The sequence below is a fragment of the Hyalella azteca genome, unplaced genomic scaffold (genome assembly GCF_000764305.2).
Source record: "Hyalella azteca isolate HAZT.00-mixed unplaced genomic scaffold, Hazt_2.0.2 contig5995, whole genome shotgun sequence".
Lineage (NCBI taxonomy): Eukaryota > Metazoa > Arthropoda > Malacostraca > Amphipoda > Hyalellidae > Hyalella > Hyalella azteca.
In genome coordinates this window covers 1-27993 of record NW_025936167.1, presented here as the reverse complement: position 1 = coordinate 27993, position 27993 = coordinate 1, and the positions used below count along the sequence as shown (strand labels likewise).

Sequence of the window (27993 nt, the reverse complement as noted above, 5' to 3'; positions counted from 1 at the left end):
AAACAGGAAACGCTGCAGACAACAACAGAGGCTCCTATTTACATTGTAAACGCACACAAGATGCATCAATACAACTAGCTTACGATGATTAATCATTAAAATATAGCTTGCAAAACGACATTGAGCCTTAGGGGCTTCTACTTTTGATTTAATGGGACGTAGTTTTTAGGCATATGGCGGCCTGTGTGTTTGATCATATGGTTTATTTGCTTGGCCGTTAAAGGTCAGGCAAAATAAATAGAATAGAACTTATTTAAGAAAACTGGCCTTTCTGGATAGCTTAAGGATTATGAACCAGAACGAGCAAATCAGAAGGCCTGTTAACTCTGGTCGCGTCACACCAGTCTGGGAGTCAGACCAGTCATGGAGTCAGACCATTCCTGGAGTCAGACCAGTCCTGGAGTCAGACCAGCCCTGGAGTCAGACCAGTCCGGTTGAGCTACAACGAACTACACACGCAGCGGGCTACTTAACAACTATGGATACTTATATATGTCATATCAATGCCATCAACTCTAACAGTTCAGAACTAACGCGATGATGATTTAAGCTTACTCTTAAATGGATGGTATTGTATGATAACCTTGCAAATAGAGAAGACACATGATAAGGTATTCATTGACAAACAAATTAAGTTGAACATTTGTGCGTTAGATAGTAATAAAATAACTATGGAAATAATAGAATAGAATTCATTAGGCCCGGTGACAATATCCCAGGTTATAGCTCCCTCTGAAGAACGATGAAGTTTATAAGAGAATTTTAGGACCGGCATCTGCTGCCAAGTTAGGTACAATGTGTCAGCACAATATTGGCCTGTTCTTGCGTCCTACCGGGCCTATGTGTCAGCACAATATTGGCCTGTTCTTGGGTCCTATCGCTACCGGGCCTATGTGTCAGAACAATATTGGCCTGTTCTTGGGTCCTACCGGCCCAATGTGTCAGAACAATATGGCCTGTTCTTGAGTCTTCATGGCACAATGTATCAGCACAATATTGGCAAGTTCTTGGCTCTAACTACACATTTTTACTCAATAAAATGCCTCATTTCACTATCGCTTGCAGGGTCGCCCTAATATAGCCAATAGTATAACAAAGACAAAAGTCAATACAAGAAGAACTGATGTTAACTCTAAAGCCGCCAGCTCATATATACCTAATTACAGTGTGGTCTTACAGTATTAATTGATCTCAATTATTTAGGTAACGTACTAACTTATAATATATCGAGCGCCATTAACAGGACATTGTATGTCGATGGTTCGGAGGATATCCAAGGTTTTTCTTTCCGATCTGACGAAGCCATATTGAGTCTCAATAATCAGATGGATTTCAATATAATTTAGAATTAACAGTGACAAAAGTGTTGCTATTGCATGACCATTGAAATGAGCGATCAAACCACATTAGTCTGAAGCAGCCGTGATCAAACTTTGTGTTATGTATGAGCCATGTTATGTATGAGCCGTGTTATGTATGAGCCGTGCTATGTATGAGCCGTGTTATGTATGAGCTGTGTTATGTATGAGCCGTGTTATGTATGAGCCGTGTTATGTATGAGCCGTGTTATGTATGAGCCGTGTTATGTATGAGCCGTGTTATGTATGAGCCGTGTTATGTATGATAAGAAATACAAACGTACGCAAAATAAGGAGCCCAATCTAAGCCAAATAAAGATTATTAGATGCTTAGAGCCGAGCATTAACTTAGAAGTATGTTTTAAAAACCGACATTAATTAATTTAGTTTATAAAAGTAATAGAAAAGTCATGTACTTCCGTCACAATAGATAATACTGGAGAAAGTTCAAATTATTACACATTTAATTGTCATGCAGAATTGCTAATAAGAAACTGAAGAATTGATAAGACTAATTTTTAGTTGGAAGAAAATGGCAGTGCAACGGCGTAGTCTCAACGCTGATAAAATTTAAAAATAATTACAAAATACAGAAACTGCTAGAATTGTGCATCATGTTCTCTTTCATATGAGCCAGTATATTTAATATACCAAGCGAGAGGTACGGTCGGATAAATTATATTTGCACATAACATAACAAGTTATGAAATTTTTGGCAACGGAAAATATTAACCAGAACAGGTGAGAACTGTGAACAATCAAGCTCCGATGGAGAACTGATTCGTTGTGATGGAGAAATAAATATTTGATGTTTCAATTGACTGGTCAGCCTTTGTGTTCGTCGAAGTAAGTCCGAACAAAAGTTTCGAACTAAGAACATATCAATCGAAATTCTCCGCGTTTATCAATTTAAGGCCACACCGACAAATATTGATTATTTTATAATTATCTAACTTAGTACAACAAACGGAGCAGTACAGACCAGTTTAGTCAAACGCCTGCATGAAAATATTCAAATATTCATTTATGTTAAAAACTTACATTTTGATTAATTCTAACCACTTTGCTCTGGGTTAAATGATCATGATAGAATTCCAGTATTCCAATTTAGATGACTGCAGCCTAGATTTAATTTAAAAATTATTTTCATTTTCTGGCATCATGTGGAACCCATCGACTCCTCGGGCCGTGTATGAGAACGGCGCCCTCGCAGCATCTCAATTTGCTTATTACATCAATGGAAGAACTTTATATGTGAATTAGTTGAAATTACAAATATTTTTCCCTATGAGAATAGAAAAAGAAGATTCTAAGAAATTTTTGTAGATACAGTGCGATGCTGCAGAAAATCTGTGTACGAGTCACCAAACAGATACAGAAGATCATCTATGCATGGTCGTTAGATGGTGCGATTAAAGAAGGATATTATTTACATTAAATGTAAAAAAACCAGTATTGAATAACAAGCAAGCGACCTCTACATTGTTTTAAACGATCAAATCGTGAAGCTAATATATTCTCATACATAAACGACCAGATTTGGCGAAAGGGCGGCGTTTTCACATATGTAAATTTGGACAAGAGATGGTTAAAGTTTAAACTCTCAGAATGTTTGGATAACAGAGGATGAATGTTTCTACATTTTACACATTTCGATGACAACAGAGGGCGGATGTCTCTACATCTTGCTCACTTCAACGCTGATAACAAAAGGTTTAAGTTTAGACTCCTAGAATGTTCGGACAACAGAGGGCGGATGTTGTTACATCTTGCAGGTTTCAATGTTGTCGAGAGCGATGTTCTCGCTACCGCCTTGACGCGCACCAGCGGCCGCCGCGGCGTCCATCTCCTCGAGCTCCTTCTTGCTGAGCTCGTAGACCAGCCCTGCACCGATGCTGTCGCCCAGCACGTTGATCATCGTGCGGAAGCGATCCCTGTGAGGTACAACACTGTTAGAAAAATGACCGTTAACGGTATTACCGGCGTTTCAGTGGCCGGTCGGCACGTGAAAAGAAACCGTTTTTTCACCGTTTTTTCTAACAGTGAACGTGCAGTTAGGGATATAGTGTACAGCTGGGGGTATAGTGTACAGCTGGGGATACAGTGTACAGCTGGGGATATAGTGTACAGCTGGAGGTATAGTGTACAGCTGGGGATACAGTGTACAGCTTGGGATATAGTGTACAGCTGGGGATATAGAGTATAGCAGGGGATATAGTGTACAGCTGGGGATATAGTGTACATTTGGGGATATAGTGTACAGCTGGGGATATAGTGTACAGCTGGGGATATAGTGTACAGCTGGGGATATAGTGTACAGCTTTGGGGATATAGTGTACAGTTGGGGATATAGTGTACAGCTGGGGATATAGTGTATAGTTGGGGGTATAGTGTACAGCTGGGGGTATAGTGTACAGCTGGGGATATAGTGTACAGCTGGGGGTATAGTGTACAGTTTGGGATATAGTGTACAGCTGGGGATATAGTGTACAGCTGGAGATGTAGTGTACAGCTGGGGATATAGTGTACAGCTGGGGATACAGTGTGCAGCTGGGGATATAGTGTACAACTGGGGATATAGTGTACAGCTGGGGATATAGTGTACAGCTGGGGATATAGTGTACAGCTGGGGATATAGTGTACAGCTGGGGATATAGTGTACAGCTGGGGATATAGTGTACAGCTGGGGATATAGTGTACAGCTGGGGATATAGATTACAGCTGGGGATATGGTGTACAGCTGGGGATATAGTGTACTGCTTGGGGTTACATTATACAGGTATATTATAGAGTACAGGAACACATTGTAAAGCTATTAAATTTTCATTGAAGACTATTAATTGTCGTAGTTCTGGGTGCAAAAGTTGCAAAACGCAAGTTAGAGCAAATCGTTGAGTCATGAAATTACCGAAGTCAATAAAGACCAACAATGGCAATGTTAAAGCACAATAGTATTGCCGATAGAAAAAATGAAAATGAATAAACAAGTTTCGCAAAATGTTCAAGTTACACAATTAACATAAGGCCTGACCCATATAAGACCATAATACTAAGAGTGGACACACGAACTTATGGCGGCAGAGGCACTGGGCCCGCCTTCTGTATGGTACAAACATTTTCACGCATGCAGTTGAAGGAATAAATAAGTTCTGTTATTAACAGAAGATATATAAATAGATTACGCTAAGAAAAATACTCATGAAAATTTTAAATTTAAATGGACCAAGGGCAGGGTGGCCCAGTGGTTACAGTTCAGAGTACCAAGATTGGCGCAGAGAGGCGCGGGTTCGTATAGTGTACAACTGGGGATATAGTGTACAGCTGGGGATATAGTGTACAGCTGGGGATATAGTGTACAGCTGGGGATATAGTAACGCAATAGCAGGATTATTATTCTATTATTAACAGAAGATATATGAAGATTACGCTAACAAAAATACTCATCGAAATTTTAAATCTAAATGGAGGAAGGATGATTGGTACTGGAGCGCGCCATGGAGGAGGTTCATAATGCTGTGTTAAACCTGTCCCTAGACTCAGTTGGCCATCATTGTGTTCAAGGCGCTAAAATGACTTGATTGAACTAATACTTGATAAATTAATGCCTGGAATGAACTATATAGATGCGTAAGATGAACGCGACTAATATAATGTCGTGCATAATGCGTAATAAGTATCAGAGTATAGGTTATTAGAACGCCGCGGCAATAATATGTCCACTTTAAACTTTTACGCTATTGCCAATAATGTAATGTTACTCATACGTGATTGGCACGTAATTGGCAACTCACAGCAGCCAATCAACAGCGATGATGAGCGTGACGTCCTCGGCCGGCAGCCCCACGACGTCCAGCACCATCACCATCGTCACGAGCCCCGCCTGCGGGATGCCCGCTGCCCCGATCGCCGCCGCTGTCGCCGTGATGCTGCCACATACACACCGTGACAGTCACGGGCACAGTTGTAGGGGTAGTTGGGGGAATTGGGGGAGGGAGGGGGATGAATGCTACCACATACACACCGTGACAATCACGGGCAGAGTTGTGGGGGTGGTTGGGGGGAATTGGGAGAGGGAGGGGGATGAAAGAAGAAGTGGGGAGGAAAAAATAATGATGGAAAGTTCGGAGATTTTTTGGGGAAAGACAAGAAATGATGTGTGCATATAACAAAAGTTGAAAATAACTATGAGCAGAGTTGAGTGTTGAAAGCACACCAAATGTCGGAGTATGAAATCTACAAATGGGCGTGCGAGGAAATCAAATTGGGAAATGATAAACTTATGAAGGAAGGGTAATTTTATCTTGCGATGTTAAGAAAACACCTTGTTCTCACTTGATGATTAGTGATCAACGAGAAATGCTCTATTACGTGTTTTTGCCTCATACAACTTCAACATGTCCTCCATGCCCTCACCCGATATATGACCTCAACATATCCTAACCTGACATATCACTCCAACATGAACATAACATAACTTCACCATATAACATCTAACCCCAGCATGTCCTCACCTGCCACATAACCCCAACATGTCCTCATATAACCCCAACATGTCCTCACCTGCCACATTGGATAGTGGGGACATTTTTGGCGGGAAAGGCAAGAAATAATGCGTGCATGTAACAAAAGTTGAAGATAACAATGAGCAAAGTTGAGTGTTGAAAGCACACCGAATGTCGGGGTATGAAATCTACAAATGGGCGTGGGAGGAAATACAATGAGGGAAATTATAAATTTATGAAGGAAGTGAAATTTTATCTTGGAAACTTGATTCAGACAACAACATGTTTTACCCTGATGATCAGTGGCCAATAAGATATGTTCAACTATATGTCCCTGCCTTATATAACTTCAACATGACCTCATATGACGTCTAACCCCAACATGTCGTCACCTGCCACATAACCCCAACATGTCGTCACCTGCCACATAACCCCAACATGTCCTCACATGCCACATAACCCCAACATGTCCTCACATGACATTTAACTCCAACATGTCCTTACATGCCACATAACCTTAACATGTCCTCGCCTGACATGTAACTCCAACATGAACATAACATAACTTCAACATATAACATTTAACCCCAACATGTCCTCATTTGCCACATAACCCCAACATGTCCTCACATGACATTTAACTCCAACATGTCCTTACATGCCACATAACTCCAACATGTCCTAGCCTCACATCTAACTTCAACATGAACATAACATAACTTCAACATATAACATCTAACCCCAACATATCCTCATTTGCCACATAACCCCAACATGTCGTCACATGCCACATAACCCCAACATGTCCTCGCCTGCCACATAACCCCAACATGTCCTCGCCTGCCACATAACCCCAACATGTCCTCGCCTGCCACATAACCCCAACATGTCCTCATATAACCCCAACATGTCCTCATATAACCCCAACATGTCCTCACCTGATGGCAATGATCTGGCCGATGCCCAGCGACATGTTCTTGACCTGCGTGATGAAGATGGCAGCCACGGCCTCGTACAGCGCCGTGCCGTCCATGTTGATGGTCGCGCCGATGGGGATGACGAAGCGCGTGACGCGCGTGTCGATGTTGTTCTTCTCCTCCAGACACTGGAACGTCACGGGCAGCGTGCCAGAGCTGCGGGGAGGGGGTGTTGCTATATTATACTATAGTGTACAGTGTACAGTCATGCTAGGCACATATACTAGTGTATAGTAACATATACTGCAATATATGGTGATATGTTATTACATACATAGCATCGTCTATGCTGCGTCACGGGCAGCGTGTCAGAGCTGAGGGGGGGGGGCAGTGATTTATTATACTATAATGTACAGTCATGCTAATCGCATGTATACTAACATATACTGTTATATATGGTGATATGCTAGCGCATATAACATCATCTATACTTACTGTCGTCACAGGCTGTGTGCCCGAGCTGCGGGATGATGGCGTTGCTATATAATACTATAGTGTACAGTCATGCTAATAAGATATATACTAACATATACTGCAATATATGGTGATATGCTATAACATATATACCATCATCTATACTGTCGTCACAGGCAGCGTACCTGCGGGACGACGGATGAGGCTGGTAATTTGTGAGCTACTAACATATACATATATTGAAGAATACGGTCAGGTATTGACGTATACGGTCAGGTATTGACGTATACGGTCAGGTATTGAAGAATACGGTCAGATATTGAAGAATACGGTCAGGTATTGACGTATACGGTCAGGTATTGAAGTATACGGTCAGGTATTGAAGNGTCCAATCATCCATTAGATCTGCCACGACGGCAGACTATAGTTAGAAGTCCAATCATCCATTAGATCTGCCACGACGCCAGACTTTACTTAGAAGTCCAATCATCCATTAGATCTGCCACGACGCCAGACTTTACTTAGAAGTCCAATCAACCATTAGATCTGCCACGACGCCAGACTTTACTTAGAAGTCCAATCAACCATTAGATCTGCCACGACGCCAGACTACCCTTCCATCCACCTGTCAGCTCAGATTTAGCCTAGAATACCAAACTATCACTAGAACAGCAAAGCGGTTAGACTCCCTACAAGATCAGCCAAGAATATTCCATCATCACTGCATGGGACAGCCAAGAAGACAAATTCCCCCAGGGTCAGCCAAGAATACTAACTCATCGCTAGAACAGCCAAAATGACAAACTCCCCACAATATCAGCCAAGAATCCCAAATCATCACTGAGACAGAGAAAAAAAAAAAAACAATCGTCAACAAAGTCTGCTGCAGAATATAAGGTTAACAGCAGAACACTCCATTGTTAAAATGACAAACTTACCATGAGACGAGCCAAGAATATCAAGTCAACACTAAAACATATCTCTTTCAAGAAGACCAATTGTCTACAAGATCAGCCAAAAATGAGAACCCACCACAAGACATGCAAGATGTCACCCACCAGATGAGCCACGATGTGATGATCATGGTGGCGTCTGACAGCGCGGTGAACATGTCCAGCAGAGGCTTGCCCTTCGGTCCCAGCACCGACAGAGACACACCGAGCATCGTGGCAAAAGACACGAGTCCCATGATGTTCATGCCGTCACGGTAGGACCCGGAGATATCGTACTCCTCCTTCGGCACGACTGCAGTACAAGAGGATGATATTACTTTCCCGATGCAGTTTTACAGATCATGAAACTATTAGTACTACTTCTTCAGTGCATATGTGGTATTAAGAACTATACAAGTACAACTTTCCGAACCGTCTGCAGAGTAAACTACTAATACTTCTCGCTCGCACCTTTGCCGCTCAATAATCAGTCAATATTTATATATTACCCCTTTCGGACATGATAAACGGTCAATACTCACCCCACGGCACCTCTGCGCCACAATCACTGCCAATATTCAAATTTTGGCACGTCAACGAGAAGATGAAATGTTAAAATTCTTCTTTCTGCGCATTTGTTACGATAGGAACTGATAAAACTTTTCCTACACACTTGCGGTAGTTAGAGGTGCATTTGTGGCATGAGGAACTGCTATTATCTGACCAATTTGTGACAAGAAAAACTTTCACTACCTCTCTGTCGACAGCTCTGAGGCATAAGAAACGGTCAATATTCATTTTTTTGGCATATCTTTGACTATGAAAACTGTTAAAACTTATTCCTAAGTAATTTATAAACTTTGAAGTTGCCACTTTGCACTCCATGCTGCTTGCGAACATATTAACTTCACTCTGCACTTTGCCGAAAATGTTACTTGAATGCGGCGAAAAGTGTCAAGTCTCTGCTTGAATGAAATGCGACAGCAACTCATTATTGCAGCTGACTGCAGTTATGACAGAAAGAGAATAATGCTTGCCTCAAAGCCTCTAATATAATAATAAACATTGTTGAAGATAACTGTTCAATGGTTGGGACGAAATCAATTTCTGCCTGATAAGTCTCAAATATCAAACAAATACAAATATCGTCCTTGTATAACAATTGCCGTGCTGATAATTGTTATGATTAGCTAGATAATTTTAACGTAAATAGAAAGAAATGGGAAGATAAAAATCAAGGGCATACTTGCTGAACATAATTAGGAAAATATGAAGCTAAGCCGCATGCAAAGTTTCGAGAAACAATTAACATGGCGGGACCGAACGGCCGACAAATGTTTTTATTCAGCATTTTTATATATCGACGGTGACTATTGCCTCCAGATCTCAAGGCATGAATAACATCGACGGCGCTTAATTAAACATTAAACAATACGGTGGAAGTGATTGTCGTAGCGCCGTGTTGTTCGAAGCGCCGTGTTGAAACTAAATGCAAGCAGATCGGAGGCCCAGTGCATGGCTACAGTGCAGAGTACTAAGATTGGAGCAGGGTCTTGCGGGTTCAATAACCCCAGAAAGCTGTAAGAATTCTGTGGTGTCTAGAATCGTTGACAGGTTAGGTTTGGCTTATACAACTCCGACGCCACTAATAATGTTACTAAGGAAGAGGCGAGAAACGGTGAATCCCAAAGAATTCTCTATAAGGAAGAAAGCACGTGCAAAAAAAAATTGTCAGAACGTCCGAGGTTCCCTTGGAGTAAGGAAGTACAGCGCTGAGCAGGTTGCTGATGAACTGCTGTTGCTTTCGTTGAGACTCATCGAACTGAATTGGAAATAATTTATCTGTGTGTTCCAAATTTACTAAATCGGCGTGACAACAAATAATTTTAGTGAATTTATTAATGAATCAGCGTGACAACAAATAATTTTAGTGAATTTATTAATGAATCAGCGTGACAACAAGTAATTTTAGTGAATTCAGTAATGGTAGTGCAGGGTTCTTGTAGTTCAAAATAAGTTAGAGAATAACTCACCCATCCCGTATGTCCAGTTGTACTTGTCGCCCCACTCCTCTATGATCTCTGCGAGACAAGCGGGCCAGAAGAGATGTTAATGAACAGCTTCAACACACTTAAATTCATGCACGAACAGTGGAGTTAATCAGGTTTTTTTGTTAGCACACATTTAATAAAACGTTTGCACATGTTGAATGATAAGGTTTTAGGCGAGTTGCAAATTCAGAAAAAATGTTACAATGTTTTAAACACTCTCACATTAGCTGATTTAATTGCAATCAAGCAATTTTGTTGAAATAAAAACGTTTTTAAACGAGATTTTAGACGTCAACAGCTTCTTTAAACTCTCCAAAAGAGCTTCATGATACTAACGTATTACATAAATAATTATTAAAGAGCAGCAGCAATGCTAAGTAGCAGCCTTTTTGTCAACTCAGCCGGGTCGCTGTCATGCATTTGTTAACTGAGGCAAGGAACACGCTTTTCAAACAGCAAGATTATCAAGAAGAAAAAATGCAATAAGATTTATTTTTTTAGAAAAGTAGTCAACATCTTTGCATATTTGGCTTAATTAAAACATTGAATATATATTTTCTCGTCCATAACTCCTGAGAAATTGCAAAATTCCTCTTATGGGGTAAGTCAATTGGTAAAAAATATAACTCAGTACTCACTGCAATGAGTGACAGAGAGCGCATTTTCTTGTAGACGAAAACTTGAGGTCACGGACGGACGGAGAGACGGACGGACGGAGAGACGGACGGACGGACAGACAGACAGACAGACAGACAGACAGACAGACGGACATGGCAAGTACAATAGTGAATTTATTCCATAAATGAGAAAATGCGCTAAAAATTGTGACATTTTCTGGCCAATATTGGAACGATGAGTCGAGGCAGAACATGCAAACATTTCGGTCAAAAATGTGAGGCATTAGAGCATACTAACGAATTTTAAGCCAGTCGAATGACTAATTAAGCCTTTTTCGTTGAGTTTAAGTTCAACTACATACGTAAAGTTTTTCATGTTGAATAGTTAAGGAAGGATAATCTTTTAGCCGCAGGGTTTTTATTTACAGAAATATTTGAATGTCGTCAGTTGACACCCGATAAATGCATTCGCTAACCTCAAGGTAAGTAAATTTTTTAGTGAAGGAATATTCAACAAATATTATTTAAAAACTTACATTAATTTTAAGTAAATTAAAAAAAATATTATTGAACAGAGAACATGGCACTTACTCGTGTCGTTGATGGTAGGCATGGCAGGAGGCACCAGGACGGTGTAGTACTGCACATTGGGCGACAAGTTAGTATAGTACAATACAAACTATCATACGGATAAATAAAAACATATTTAAAAGTAAATTATTGAATAATGTAATGTAAATATATATTTTTAAAATATATTTAAATAGCCGCGGATTAAAATATATTAATAATAATTACTTTTACCAGCGTTCAAAAAGCGAAGTTATTAAAAAATTTATTTTAAATATATTATTTTAAAAATATATTTAAATAGCCGCTGATTAAAAAAGATTAATAATAATTATATCTACCAGCCTTCAAAAAGCAAATTTATTTTCACTATCTTAATTCAAATTCATAATCATTATCGATGGCGATTCGAGACACAGGTTTACTTATATTGACTGCTATAATTAGTTATGTTAAACCTAATTAATTAAGGTTTATCAAAATAACGATTAATAACGCTGCGTCGAACTCTAGCCCTTGTTACTGCTTTGCAAACGGGCATCTCATTCAACATTAATTTGCTTGTATTTGCAGGCGCCTACGTAGGCGATGTTAAAATAAACTTTCTCTCTCGAACTACTCCCAGAATTGTACACATATTCAGCGTACGTTTTTGCTTCGCAGGACGAATGCGTACTCGCAATTCGAGCTGCTAAGGCCGGTTGCCCGCTGTCGCCAGCCTCGCTTGTAAGCCTCTTCTTAAATACATTTCTCTCTTTCTGTTTCGCTAGAGAAATTGGCCCTCAAAATTTATTCAAGACAAATTGTCCTTAAATTCGAGAACCTGTTTCAGGTATAATTAATTGAACAAATTTCGAATTCTTTCGTCGTAAATTAAAAGTTTCGTGTACTGCGTTTTTTTCTAGGTGTGATTGATAGTCTAAAGTTAAACACTTGGTAGAGAACCTCAACAGGACTGAATTGTGTCACCATGCACAAGAATGATGAACCTTTACAGGACTGAATTGTGATACCAGTGATGCAGAAGAATGATTAAATTCTTCAGGAATTAATTGTGTCAGCAATGTTGCAAATCGAAGAATAGTGATAGTAACTGACGATCCTGGTAATGATAGTGACTGACGATCCTGGTAATGATAGTGACTGACGTCCCTGGTAATGATAGTGACTGACGTCCCTGGTAATGATAGTGACTGACGTCCCTGGTAATGATAGTGACTGACGTCCACGGTAACTAATAGTGATAGGCAGCAGAGCACGTAGCAAAGGATGTGTCAGGGAATATCGCAGAGTTATCAGGACACACAGCCAACACAGGATGCGGTGGCCAACGCTGGCACAGTGTGACATGAGCTGTGATGCCTGGCACAGTGTGACATGAGCCTGATGCCTGGCACAGTGCGACATGAGCTGTGATGCCTGGCACAGTGTGACATGAACTGTGATGCCTGGCACAGTGCGACATGAGCTGTGATGCCTTAAGCTCTAAGAATTCTGTGATGTCTAGAATCGGTGACATGTTAGGTTTGGCTTATACAACTCTGATGCCTCTAATAATATTACTGAGGAAGAGGCGAGAAACGATGAAACACAAAGAATTCTCAATAAGGAAGAGATGACGCGCAAAAATTAAGAAAAAAGTTTCCTTGGAGAAAGGAAGTAGAGCGCTGTGCAGGTTGCTGATGAACTGCTGTTGCTTTCTCTGAGATTAAAGAAATTGGACTGGAATAAATTTCTCAGTGTTCCAAATTTACTGAATCGGCGTGACAAGAAGTAATTTTAGTGAATTCAGTAATGGTAGTGCAGGGTGCTTGTAGTTCAAAAGAAGTTAGAGAATAACTCACCCATCCCGTATGTCCAGTTGTACTTGTCGCCCCACTCCTCTATGATCTCTGCGGGACAAGCGGGCCAGAAGAGATGTTAATGAACAGCTTCAACACACTTAAATCCATGCACGAACCGTGGAGTTGATCAGTTTTTTGTTAGCACACATTTAATAAAACTGTTACACAAGGTAAATAATAAGGTTTTATGAGCGTTGCAAATTCAGTAAAAATGTTACAATGTTTTATACACTCTTACATTAGCTTATTTAATTGCATTCGAGCAATTTTGAAGAAATAAAAACGTTTTAAAAGAGATTTCAGACGTCAACAGCTTCTTCAAGCTCTGTAAAAGAGCGTCGTTATATTAACGTTTTATATAAATCATTATTAAAGAGCAGCAGCAATGCTAAGCAGCAGCCTTTTTGTCAACTCAGCTGCGTCGCAGTCATGCATTTGTTAACTAAGGCTTGGAACACGCTTCTCAAACTCAGCAGCATGATCATAAAAAAGAAAAACGCTATAATTTTGTTTTTTTTTCATAAAAGTAATCAACATCGTTGTATATTTGACTCAATTAAAGTATAGAAAATATATTTATAGATAATTGCCCCTGAGAAATGGAAAAATTACCCTCAGGGGGAAATTCATTCGTAAGAGAATTGTTATGACTTTTTCTGGCCAAAATTTAAATGATGAAGCGAGGCAGAACATGCAAACATTTCCGTACAAAATGTGAGGCATAAGTGCTAACTAACGAATTTTTAAGCCAATCGAATGACTAATTCGTCATTTTTAGTTGAGTTTAAATTCAACTACATCTGTCTCTTATACACATCTAGATGTGTATAAGAGACAGGCTTACGTATGCTGTATTGCATCTTTCATACCTACTGTATGTAAACCACATCTAAACTAATGAAACTAGTTTGTGAATCAAGCAAGAATATTACTTTTTTCGCTTCAATATTCTCGCAAGCAATATTTTGGGAATAATGCAGAATCTTCATAGAAGAGCAGTTTCTTCCAAGTTATCAAGTAAATCTCTCTAAAATTGATCTCAATAAATAACTCTACTGCTGAGAAAAAGGATATCGCGGTGTCAAAGGTGTAAGTATCTCANGATAGTGACTGACGTCCCTGGTAATGATAGTGACTGACGTCCCTGGTAATGATAGTGACTGACGTCCCTGGTAATGATAGTGACTGACGTCCCTGGTAATGATAATGACTGACGTCCCTGGTAATGATAGTGACTGACGTCCCTGGTAATGATAGTGACTGACGTCCCTGGTAATGATAGTGACTGATGTCCACGGTAACTAATAGTGTCAGGCAGCAGAGCACGTAGCAAAGGATATGTCAGGGAATATCGCGGAGTTATCAGGACACACGGCCAACACAGGATGCGGTGGCCAACACTGGCGCAGTGTGACATGAACTGCGATGACTGACGTAGTGTGACACGAGCTGTGAAAATTTACTTGATATTCAGACCAAGCTAGATATAATAGGTTTTCTGGAGCAAAGTCAATGCCAATCAAATTATGAGTTGATATCCGAGTTTTATCTTCCCGTTCAGCGATGATGCAAGATTTTTAGACCGGTGTTTAAAAAGGGAAATGCGCTAAAGTTTACGGAGCGATGAAATAGGAACATTGATGAATTATGAATTTTAGCTGTAAAAATTATTCTTGAAATAGAGCAGCAGGCACGGCAACAAATTTTGACTGTAAAGAACCAAACATAACTTAACCTATCCACTTCTAATAACCTAATTCTACATCAGACATTCTACAGCAAAGATGCAAGCGATGTTTTTCATCTTCGGGATTTTATGCAGCTGCTTGCACATGATTGGTGAGACTTGAATGTGGTAAGGAAATACAGAGGGGAAAATGAGCATTTAGTCAGCCACCAATTGTGCAAGTTCTCCCACTTGAAATGATGAGAGAGGCCTGTAATATTTATTGACATCATAGGTAGACCTCAACTTTGAGAGACAAAATGTGAAAAAAAAGTGAGAAAATAATTTTATCGGACTTTCAAAGAATTTATTTGCAAATAATGGTTTAAAATAAGTATTTGGTCAACAACAACAGTTCATTCAATACTTTGTTGTATATTCTTTGTTGGCAATGACAGAGGACAAACGTTATCTGTAAATCTTTACAAGGTTGGTACACATTGTTGCAGGTATGTTGCCCATTCCTCCAGGCAGATCTCTTCTGGAGCAGTGATGTTTTGGGGCTGTCGGCGGGTAACACGGACTTTCAACTAACTCATCAGATATCCTCTGATGAGGGCAAAGCCAACGTACTTAATCATTTTTTCAGTAGCGTATTTACTGAAGAGGACTTGAACAGTATTCCAGCTATTGAGGAGCGCCCAGTCGGCTCTAAATTAACAAGCTTTCAAATACAAGAAGAAGAGGTTCTCAAGCGCCTTATCGCTGTAAATCCAAACAAGTCATGTGGACCAGACGGCTTCCACCCCAGATTACTCAAAGAGTTAGCAACTGTCCTAGCCGGCCCTCTGACGTCACTTTTTCGAAAAACTTTGATCGAAGGAATGTTGCCGGCTGACTGGAAAGAAGCTCAAGTGACACCATTGTTCAAAAAAGGTGACAAAAGCTGCCCGGGCAACTATCGCCCTGTCAGTTTGACAAGTGTCGTTTGCAAGGTAATGGAATCTGTTGTGAGGGATCGAATGATAGATCATTTGACTGCTAATAATCTCCTATCAGACTGTCAACATGGCTTTATTGCCGGGAGATCCTGCACCACTAACCTCTTGTCGACTCTGAACGAATGGACCCGCCTGCTGGACGAAAGGGAGCCAGTAGACGCAGTGTACCTCGATTTTGCCAAGGCATTTGACAGTGTCCCACATGAGCGGTTGTTGCGTAAATTGAAGTCTTTGGGAATTGAGAGTAATGTACTCAAATGGATCAGAGATTTTCTAGTAGGGAGGCGACAACGTGTCAGTATTAATGGGTCCGTATCAGACTGGGCTTCAGTGCGCAGCGGCGTGCCACAAGGAAGCGTTCTCGGGCCTATTCTATTCGTTGCGTTTAAAAACGATCTGCCAGAAGCTGTGTCTAGCGTTTGCTCGATGTATGCTGACGACACAAAAATTTATAATATGGTGAAGAATACGTCGCAAAAAGTACAGTTGCAAGGTAATCTTGACAGGCTGGTTGACTGGGCTGATAAGTGGCAGCTGCGTTTTAACGCTGACAAATGTAAAGTTATCCACCTTGGCAAGAATAATGAACAGCAAGATTACAGTATGAGAAGACACGGCTGCAACGACAGAGTGATGATGTCGAAGTCGACAACGGAAAAGGATTTAGGAGTTAATATCGAAAATGAGTTGAAATTTTCCAAGCATATTGAAGGTCAAGTTAATTAAGCCAATCAACGACTTGGACTGATCAGACGCTCTTTCGAGTTCCTAGATTTAGAAACGATGAAGCAGTTGTTTGTTGCTGTCGTGCGCCCGAACCTGGAGTTTGGAAACGTCGTGTGGTCACCGAAATTTGAAAAGGACAAAAATTTAGTAGAGAGTGTTCAAAGACGCGCAACAAGGATAGTTCCGGGCTTGAAAGGCAAGTCCTATGAGGAAAGATTAAAGATTATGAAGCTTCCAAGCCTCCATTATCGACGTCTGCGTGGGGACCTCATTGAAGTATACAAATATACTAATGGCTTATACAAGGTCCCAGAAGGATTACTAGAATTTGAAACAAGAACCAACACCAGGGGCCACGGCTATAAACTAAAAAAACAGCGTTGGAACACATCCATGCGACAACATTTCTTCTCGCTTCGAGTCACCGACATGTGGAACAGCCTCCCTGATAGCATCGTTGAAGCTCCGAGTATGAACATCTTCAAAAACAGACTAGACGAACTATGCAGGAGCATATGTTCAGTCTTAAAATGCCTAGCAAATTACGGAGCAGGCAATAAGTCCAGCAGCTATCTCAATCAATCGTCAGCTATGGAAAGATCGGGTTCCAAAGGCCGGATCCCTTGTGAATCAAGTCACGAAAAGTTCAAGAATCGGCAATAGGCCATGGGCCTATTTCTTCAACGCCGACACTTCTATTCTATTCTATTCTAAAGGTTTTCGATGGGGTTGAGATCGGGAGACTAGCTAGGCCGTTCCAGGTCTTTAAAATTTTTCTTAAGAAGCCACTCTGTCATTCATTCTTCATGTACACGGACCAGCCGTCCTGGTCCCTTTGCAGAGAAACAGCCCCAAAGCATGATGTTGCCACCCTCATTCTTCACAGCTGGTATGGTGTTCTATGGATGCAACTCCGCATTCACTTCCCTCAAAAGACGACGAGTTGGGTTTTTACCAAACATCTGCTTTGGTTCCATCTGATCATATGGCATTCTCCCAATACTCTTCTGGAACATCCAACTGCTCTCTAGCAAATTTAAGATGTGCCTGGATATTGACTGGCTTGAGCAAGAGGACTCATCCGGCACAGCAAGATCTTAGTCCCTGGCGTCGTAGTGTGTTACTGATGGTAGCTTTTGTAACGTTGGTCCCAGCTTTCTGCAGGTTATTCATTAGATCCCCTTTGTGGTTCTGGGATTTTTCCTCACCGTTCTTGTGATCGTTTTGATCCCACGAGCTGTGAGATCTTGCGTGGAGCCTCAGATCGAGTGAGATTAGTAGTGGTTTTGTAGGTCTTCCATTTTCTGATTATTGCTCCCACAATAGATTTCTTCATATCAAGCTGCTCGCATATGGCAGATTCGGTCTACCCAGCCTGGTGCAGGTCTATAATTCGGTTTCTGGTGTCCTCCTACAACTCTTTCGTCTTCACCATAGTGGAGTTTCGAGTGTGGCTGTTTGAGATTGTGGGCAGGTGTCTTTTATACTGTTAACGACTTCAAACAAGTTCCAATAATAGAGGTAATGAGTGGGGGAAAGTGAAGTCTCTTAAAAAAAGAAGTTACAGGTCTGTAACAGCCAGAAATCTTGCTTGTTTGTAGGTGACCAAAAAGTTATTTTCCATCATTATTTGCAAATAAATTCTTTAAAAGTGTAACAAATGATTTTTTCATTTTTGCATATTTTTTCTCATATAGTTGAGGTCTACCTATAATGTCAATTACAGGCCTCTCATCTTTTTATGCGGGAGAATTTGCACAATTGGTGACTGACTAAATACTTATTTTCCTCTCTGTAAGATTGTCAGCGTTGTATGTTAGATATAAAATGTTCAAGATTGATGTGCTAACTTCTGTATTTCACAGAGAAATGTTCTGTATCGTTTATGCTCCATTAAATATTTGTCTTGTTAGTTCAGCATTGAAGTGCTTAGGATCAATGTATAGAGTTAATATAACATAAAAACCCTCTTACGGTATGGTTATAGATAAGATAAATATAGTCAACAGAGTGAACAACTAAGTATAATCTATCAAAAATGTTACCAACGATCATCTACTTTCCTCCCAACTTGCCACTACCAGGATGGACAATTGCCACTACCTTCATGCTCAACATAGTCAACTAATCAACGAGGTTCATCAAAGTCAACATGGTCCACTGAATTAACATTTTCCATATAGTAAACACATTTAAAATTGTCAACGTAGTCACAAGTAAGCATGATCTACACAGTCATAATTATTGTCAGTATGGTCATAATTGTCAACTTAGTCTGCATGATCAACACAGCTAACGTGGTACAAATGCTCCACGTGGCAACATGGTCCACATAGTCAGCACAGTCAACATGTTCAATATGATCAGCACAGCCAACATTTTCAACATATTTAACATACATAACATATATAACATATTTAACGTCTATAACATATTAAACACATATGACATATTTAAGATATTTTCAACATATTCAACACATTTAGCATGTTGCAGGTGCGCTGTGGTGCTACGAGTGCGGCACGGGGGCGCCGAACGGGCGATCCTGCGAAGATTTCGCGGCGCCCCACACCACGCGGCAGGACTTCTGGCGGGACTGTCCCGGGCCCTTCGTGTGTGTCAAGTCCTACCACTACTGGGACCTGACCCAAGGTAACTGTCCCGGGCCCTTCGTGTGTGTCAAATCCTACCACTACTGGGACCTGACCCAAGGTAACTGTCCCGGGCCCTTCGTGTGTGTCAAGTCCTTCACTACTAGGACCTGACCCGATGTATTTCTGGGACATGATTCGATGTATTACTGGGACATGACCCGAGATATTACTGGGACCTGACCCGATGTATGGCTGGGACCTGACCCGAGGTATGGCTGGGACCTGACCCGAGGTATGGCTGGTGATCTGCCACGACGCCAGACTATAGTTAGAAGTCCAACCAACCATTAGATCTGCCACGACGCCAGACTATACTTAGAAGTCCAATCAACCATTAGGTCTGCCACGACGCCAGACTATACTTAGAAGTCCAACCAACCATTAGATCTGCCACGACGGCAGACTTTACTTAGAAGTCCAATCATCCATTAGATCTGCCACGACGCCAGACTATAGTTAGAAGTTCAATCAACCATTAGATTTGCCACGACGCCAGACTTTACTTAGAAGTCCAATCATCCATTAGATCTGCCACGACGGCAGACTTTACTTCGAAGTCCAATCAACCATTAGGTCTGCCACGACGCAAGACTTTACTTAGAAGTCCAATCAACCATTAGATCTGCCACGACGCCAGACTTTACTTCGAAGTCCAATCAACCATTAGGTCTGCCACGACGCAAGACTTTACTTAGAAGTCCAATCANATCATGGTGGCGTCTGACAACGCGGTGAACATGTCCAGCAGAGGCTTGCCCTTCGGTCCCAGCACCGACAGAGACACGCCGAGCATCGTGGCAAAAGACACGAGTCCCATGATGTTCATGCCGTCACGGTAGGACCCGGAGATGTCGTACTCCTCCTTCGGCACGACTGCGGTACAAGAGGATGATATTACTTTCCCGATGCAGTTTTACAGATCATGAGACTATTAGTACTACTTCTTCGGTACATATGTGGTATTAAGAACTATTCAAGTACAACTTTCCGAACCGTCAGCAGAGTAAACTACTAATACTTCTCGCTCGCACCTTTGCCGCTCAATAATCAGTCAATATTTATATATTACCCCTTTCGGACATGATAAACGGTCAATACTCACCCCACGGCACCTCTGCGCCACAATCACTGCCAATATTCAAATTTTGGCACGTCAACGAGAAGATGAAATGTTAAAATTCTTCTTTCTGCGCATTTGTTACGATAGGAACTGATAAAACTTTTCCTACACACTTGCGGTAGTTAGAGGTGCATTTGTGGCATGAGGAACTGCTATTATCTGACCAATTTGTGACAAGAAAAACTTTCACTACCTCTCTGTCGGCAGCTCTGAGGCATAAGAAACGGTCAATATTCATTTTTTGGCATATCTTTGACTAAGAAAACTGTTAAAACTTATCCCTAAGCAATTTATAAATTTTGAAGTTGCCACTTTGCACTCCATGCTGCTTGCGAACATATTAACTTCACTCTGCACTTTGCCGAAAATGTTACTTGAATGCGGCGAAAAGTGTCAAGTCTCTGCTTGAATGAAATGCGACAGCAACTCATTATTGCAGCTGACTGCAGTTATGACAGAAAGAGAATAATGCTTGCCTCAAAGCCTCTAATATAATAATAAACATTGTTGAAGATAACTGTTCAATGGTTGGGACGATTTCAATTTCCGCCGGATAAGTCTCAAATATCAAACACATACAAATATTGTCCTTGTAAAACAATTGCTGTACTGATAATTGCTATGATTAGCGAGAGAATTTTAACGTAAATAGAAAGACACAGGAAGATAAAAATTAAGGGCATACTTTCTGAACATAATTAGGAAAAAATGAAGCTAAGCTGCATGCCAAGTTTCCATAAAACAATTAGCATGGCGGGACGGAGCGGCCGACAAATGTTTTCACTTAACACTTTTATATCGACGGTGACTATTGCCTTTAGATCTCAAGGCATGAATAACATCGACGGCGCTTCATTTCATATTAAATGATAAGGTATAGGTAATTTTCGGGGTGGGTTGTTCATTGAGCCGTGTTGTTTGTGGTGCCGTGTTGTTCGTGGTGCCGTGTTGTTCGTGGTGCCGTGTTGTTCGTGGCGCCGTGTTGTTCGTGGTGCCGTGTTGTTCGAGGTGCCGTGTTGTTCGTGGTAGCAATTATGAGAAGTTTTGTTATTGAAATAAAAAAACGAGACGCGCAACATAAAAACTTACATTCTGGAAGCAGGCTTGGATGAGGTTTGGGGGGAAGATGTTCCTGCAAATGAAAGTCAAAAATTAGGAAATAAATCCGCAATAAAATCTAAAAATTCAGGCCATAAGCTGAGGTCGGAATAGTGCAGAAGAAATATATGAAGTATTCGTGCTGTATGTGCGACGCGAGCCGTGCATAAAATGGAGTGGCAAGCGACCATGTTTCTACTGGCGGCCACTAGTAACTTGATTCTACTGGCGGCCACTAGTAACTTGTTTCTACTGGCGGCCAATAGTAACTTGTTTCTACTGGCGGCCACTAGAATTGCAGGTGGGCATTGAACAAGGTTACGACCAGTAACCTTGTAACTAGATTTAGGATCAACCTGTTACGACCAGTAACAGGTTGATCCTGACATCTAGTTTAATATACCTAGCCTTGTCTAGTCTAGCTAAATTACATGTGCGCTCAACTAATAAGTTATACCGATTAGTAACAGGTTTTAACTGATGACTAGTAAAGTACAACAGTTGAAAGGCTAGCTACGCTATAAGTGCGCTCTGTATACCAATGCTTAGTCGTGCATTTAAAGAGTAACATTTGCCTCTTATTGAGCAGAAAAAATATATCAGAAAGACAGAAAAAAATTCATTTTAAAAGTTCTGCGAATGTTTAAAAATGGAGCAATTAAAACACAAGCGAGCGATTCAGGCGCACGAGTTTATTACTCATAATCAAGTCTGTACGGTAAGCAGCTTCTCAAAACAAACTCAGTAGCACGACCGAGTAACACTTGAAGTAACTTGCAATAAATATTATGTAATAGCGGCGCTTATGAATGATCTTATTCATGCGAATATATAACTCGTGAGTGAAGTAAAAAGCTTCGGCATCTCGGTTTACTGCCAGAAGTTCCAAGCTCAGAATGGCAGACAAATGCTGCACCAAAACCGTACCTTTACATGAAACTTTTGGTCAATATTTGCAATTTTACCAGTGATTAAATTTATAGGAAAAATGAGTAGATGAAGATAATAAAAGGAATTTCAAGGCAGCAATCTTCGTTGATAATTTAGTGAAGAAATAAAATCTATGTAGAAATGTTAGAGCGGCAACAATCTACATGATTGTTCTAGATCCTATCACACCTTCAACGGATTTGGTCAGCGGAGATCAAGGATAGCCTTAAAGAACGAACATTTAAAATCGAACAAAATGTCAAGCAAATTCATAATAATTCGATGGAAGTGAATTCCGAGCAAACTAAAATGCTCCGAAATTATTATAAAGCATAAGCATTATATTCAATGTACGCAAATTAATGATCCAAATAGAAGTGAAAAATAAAATGTTATTGAAAATGATCGTATTTAAAGTTTAGGCGGAGGATTTTAGAAGCTGACCTGTGGATACAAACCTCGCAACGGCCAAACCGCCGCCAGTTCTGATGATTTTGACAAGATACGCGTGAAAATAAACTTTGAAGAACTTTGAAGAGTCAGAGTGTGAGCCAAGCGTGAATTTGTCAGGCAACGAGGTACGAAGCCTTTAGTATTTAGTTAAGCTTTGAGTGCCCAAGTATTTAGTGGAGTACCTGACGAGGTCCATGAGGAGGTCGGGGGTGTTGGCCTCGTTGGGGGAGCCGGCCTTCTTGATGCCCTCCTCGCCCCCCGCGCCGGGGCGGATGGACACCACCAGGATGATGCCGAGCACCACGGCGCTCACCGTCGTCGTCATGTAGNGTGGTGAGTGCCATTCGGGAAAATCACAAATATTTCTACAAATTTGCCCAGTCTAAAGCCAAAATCAGGGCCAAAGTGGGCCTCTGAAAATGACTTCCTCTTTGGAGACGAACTATAGGCATGTGCGAACTGCTAGTAATGAAATTTGACTAAGGGTTCAGAAATACTCGATACCCAAACCAGAAAAAGAGATGTAAGCCTTTCAGGAACATCCAGGGAGCGGGTACTGATGAGCATCAAGTTTGAAACATCGGATCTAGAGAGGAGTATCGTTCGGTTCCTGAGCCAGATGGAGTCTTAGCGGTGTTGTTGAAAAATGTGTCGGTGAACAGAATGTCTCACTGACTTCGCTTTGGAAAACATGATGAGAGAAGGAAACGTTTCTAGTTCCATCTAGTTTGGGCTGTTAACTCCACTACAAAGAGGATGCAAGAGACATGTCATTAATTTCGAGTAGTTATATTAATATCGCATTTAAATAAAGTGTTTTAAAAAGTGATTGGCTGCAGGTTGGTACAGTACATGGAGGAAGCTGACCTTTCCAATCTAAGACAACATGGCTTAAGTTGGCCATCTAGTGCTGGGTGTTGATGGTGGGAGTGTTGCTTTAAAGAGTTCTGAAGATGGGGTGCTGGGCTCGGGTATTATTATTAGAACAGGTCTCTTGGGTGTTGATGTTAGGTATTATTACGTGGGGTTTTATTGCTTAAGGAGTTGCTGAGGGCCGTTCAGCGGTAGTGCAGCGACAATTGTGGTAGTTACTGCAGCGCTGCTAGCAAAGTGAGGGTCTGCAGTAGACGACATGCGCAGTAAACTAATGCGCATTAGACTGTAGAGCGACATGCGTAGTATGCTCACGCGTCAAGTTGATGAGCTAGAACACATTTGAAGTTTATAAGCTAAGAGTTATATGATTTTTATACGCGACATCGTGATAAGATAGGAAGGTTCGGTTATGCCACAATAAAAACGTCCGTTACAAGAGGTGAGATGGGGCGCCTCGAGCTGTGATGCCTCCATTCAGCGAACAAGAGACAAGAGATAAGTTGTTAATTTTACGACCATGATAAGGCCTTACACGTCGCACCACTCACACGTCGCACCACTCACACGTCGCACCACTCACACGTCGTACCACTCACACGTCGTACCACTCACACGTCGTACCACTCACACTGTCTCTTATACACATCTAGATGTGTATAAGAGACAGGTGATGCCTGGCACAGTGTGACATGAGCTGTGATGCCTGGCACAGTGTGACATGAACTGTGATGCCTGGCACAGTGTTACAAGATCTGTGAAAATTTACTTGATATTCAGACTAAGCTAAAAAATAGGTATTTTGGAGCAAAGTTAATGCCAATCAAATCGTGAGTTAATATCGAGTTTTATTTTGCCGTTCAGTGATGATGCAAGATTTTTAGACGATTGATATAACAGGAAATTCGGCAAAGTTCACAGAGCGATGAAATAAGGAACCTTGATGAATTACGAATTTTGGCTGTGATAATTAAATCTTAAATTAGAGCAGCAGGCATGCCACCAAGTGTTGACTGTAAAGAACCAAACCTAAACTAACCGAACCTAACCTAACCTGACTTAACCTAACCTGACCAAGTCTAAGAACCTCGTTCTACATCAGACATTCTACTGCGCAGAGGCGAGCGATGTTCTTCATCCTCGGGATTTTATGTAGCTGCCTTCACATGACTGGTGAGACTTGAATGTGTTAAGGAAATAAGACTGTTATCGCTCCATGTTACATATAAAATGTTCAAGATTTATCCGCTAACTTCTGTATTTCACAGAGAAATGTTCTGTATCGTTTATGCTCCATTAAATATTTGTCTTGTTAGTTCAGCATTGAAGTGCTTAGGATCAATGTATAGAGTTAATATAATATATAAACCCTCTTACGGTATAGTTATAGATAAGATAAATATATTCAACGGAGTGAACAACTAAGTATAATCTATCAAAAATGTTACCAACAATCATCTACTTTCTTCCCAACTTGCCACTACCAGGGTGGACAATACACTTACACAACGTGGTCAACAGAGTCAACTAATCAACGAGGTTCATCATAGTTAACATGGTCCACTTAATTAACATTTTCCATATAGTAAACACATTTAAATTGTCAACGTAGTCACAAGTAAGCATGATCTACACAGTCATAATTATTGTCAGTATGGTCATAATTGTCAACTTAGTCTGCATGATCAACACAGCTAACGTGGTACAAATGCTCCACGTGGCAACATGGTCCACATAGTCAGCACAGTCAACATGTTCAATATGATCAGCACAGCCAACATTTTCAACATATTTAACATACATAACATATATAACATATTTAACGTCTATAACATATTAAACACATATGACATATTTAAGATATTTTCAACATATTCAACACATTTAGCATGTTGCAGGTGCGCTGTGGTGCTACGAGTGCGGCACGGGGGCGCCGAACGGGCGATCCTGCGAAGATTTCGCGGCGCCCCACACCACGCGGCAGGACTTCTGGCGGGACTGTCCCGGGCCCTTCGTGTGTGTCAAGTCCTACCACTACTGGGACCTGACCCAAGGTAACTGTCCCGGGCCCTTCGTGTGTGTCAAATCCTACCACTACTGGGACCTGACCCAAGGTAACTGTCCCGGGCCCTTCGTGTGTGTCAAGTCCTTCACTACTAGGACCTGACCCGATGTATTTCTGGGACATGATTCGATGTATTACTGGGACATGACCCGAGATATTACTGGGACCTGACCCGATGTATGGCTGGGACCTGACCCGAGGTATGGCTGGGACCTGACCCGAGGTATGGCTGGTATCTCGCCGGGGTAGCCGACGTACATAATCTCGCGCTTGGTCCATGAGCCCTCGCGTGAGTACCTGTAATAGAGTACCTTAGAGTACCTGCCATAGAGTACCTTAGAGTACCTGCAATAGAGTACCTTAGAGTACCTGCAATAGAGTACCTTAGAGTACCTGCAATAGAGTACCTTAGAGTCTCTGTAATACATATACATTATAAACCTTAGAGTACCTGCAATAGAGTACCTGTAATAGAGTACATTAGAGTACCTGAAATAGAGTACATTAGAGTACCTGTAATAGAGTACCTTTGACTACCTTCAATAGAGTACCTGCAATAGAGTACTTTAGAGTACCTGCAATAGAGTTCCTTAGAGTACCTGCACAAGAGTACCTTAGAGTACCTGCAATAGAGTACCTTAGAGTACCTGCAATAGAGTACCTTAGAGTACCTGCAGTAGAGTTCCTTAGAGTACCTGCACAAGAGTACCTTAGAGTACCTGCAATAGAGTACCTTAGAGTACATGCAATAGAGTACCTTAGAGTACCTGCAATAGAGTTCCTTAGAGTACCTNAGTAAGCCCCAGCACCACGCCCCCCACGACCCCCGAGATGGTCAGGAAGGGGAGCAGGTTGCTCCTGAAGAATTCCTTCACTCCTTGCAGCGTCGGCCGGCCCATCGCGCCGCTCGCTAACTGCACGCTGAAAATAAACTAATATTTAATTAAAGTTTGTTGTGAAACACAAATTTTCTTTGAATCAAAAATTTCTTTGGAACAAAAATTTTCCTTAAAACATAAGGTTTCTTCGAATCAAAAATTTCTTTGAAACAAAAATTTTCTCTGAAACTTTTCTTTGGAACAAAAATTTTTTTTGAAACGCAAATATTTTTTGAAACAAAAATTTTCTTTGAAATGCAAATTTTCTTTGAAACAAAAATTTTATTTAAAACAAAAATTTTCTTTGTACCAAAAATTTTATTTCTAATAAAAATTTTCTTTGGAACAAAAATTTTCTTTGAAACGCAAAATTTCTTTGAAATAAAAATTTTCTATGAAACAAAAATTTTCTTTGTAACAAAAATTTTGTTTGAAGCATACATTTTTTTAAACATACATTTTCTTTGAAATCAGAAAGAATAAAAACATTTATACATTAGAAAATTTGGCTCAAAATAAACAATTCGCGTTGGCACTAAACCAATCCGCCCTATAAAATATAGAGCTCGTAATGTCCTGCAAGCTTGCCGATTCTACTAGCGGTACGAGTGTGGCATCAGTTCTTTTAGAACTCAATAAACATTCTCATCATGTGACTTCTGAAATTACAACTTATATAAATATTCCAATGCAAAAGGCATTGCCTAAGTCAGGAAAACAAACCTGTGGGATATATTGTCCAAATGGTTACACCATTTCTTAGCCACAGCATGAACACAGGATAGACACAGCACTGTTACACACGGGAAACACTGAGCAGGATGACCCAATGAGGGCAAAAAATGCTTTGCTATTTGGATTAAATCTCACTCATTTCTTTGAGTGCTAGAAAATTCTTATTGCCTTCCAAGAAAACTCATTCTACGAAATTCCATTAAAACCCCGTGTGTGGAATTTCGTATACACTTACGAAATTCCATTAACATTAAATGTTAATGGAATTTCCTCAGCTATGTATTTCCTCAGCTTTTCACTCTATAGAATTATCTATTGCCTTGAATTGCAAGGCCAAAACACGTACGCACCTAGTCAGACTATTGCTTAGGGTGTTGCCAGAGGCACGACGGTCAGAGGCTCCTGACGAAGAGGTTGGCGGAGGTGCGGGAGCAGTTTTGGACGATGCAAATAAAGGCACAGCTGTGGTAGGTCGTCCGTCAGGGGCGCTGTACACCACAGTGGGGGCGCTCTGCACCAAACTCTGCTG

General features: G+C 40.9%; 1 protein-coding gene across 1 annotated transcript; it reads right to left on the bottom strand.

The window, feature by feature from the left end:
• Window positions 1–1629: 1629 nt before the first annotated feature.
• LOC108669898 (excitatory amino acid transporter 3) lies at window positions 1630–27985 on the bottom strand. Its single transcript, XM_018157331.2, has 12 exons — window positions 27815–27985; window positions 26643–26772; window positions 26293–26316; window positions 26047–26258; window positions 23096–23278; window positions 21522–21564; window positions 11443–11491; window positions 10217–10264; window positions 8310–8496; window positions 6799–6993; window positions 5150–5284; window positions 1630–3292 (listed from the first exon to the last, which is right to left on the bottom strand). The coding sequence occupies exons 2-12, from the start codon at window positions 26748–26750 to the stop codon at window positions 3121–3123; spliced, it is 1356 nt and encodes a 451-aa protein (XP_018012820.2). The 5' UTR covers window positions 26751–26772; window positions 27815–27985; the 3' UTR covers window positions 1630–3120.
• Between the last annotated feature and the right edge of the window lie 8 nt (window positions 27986–27993).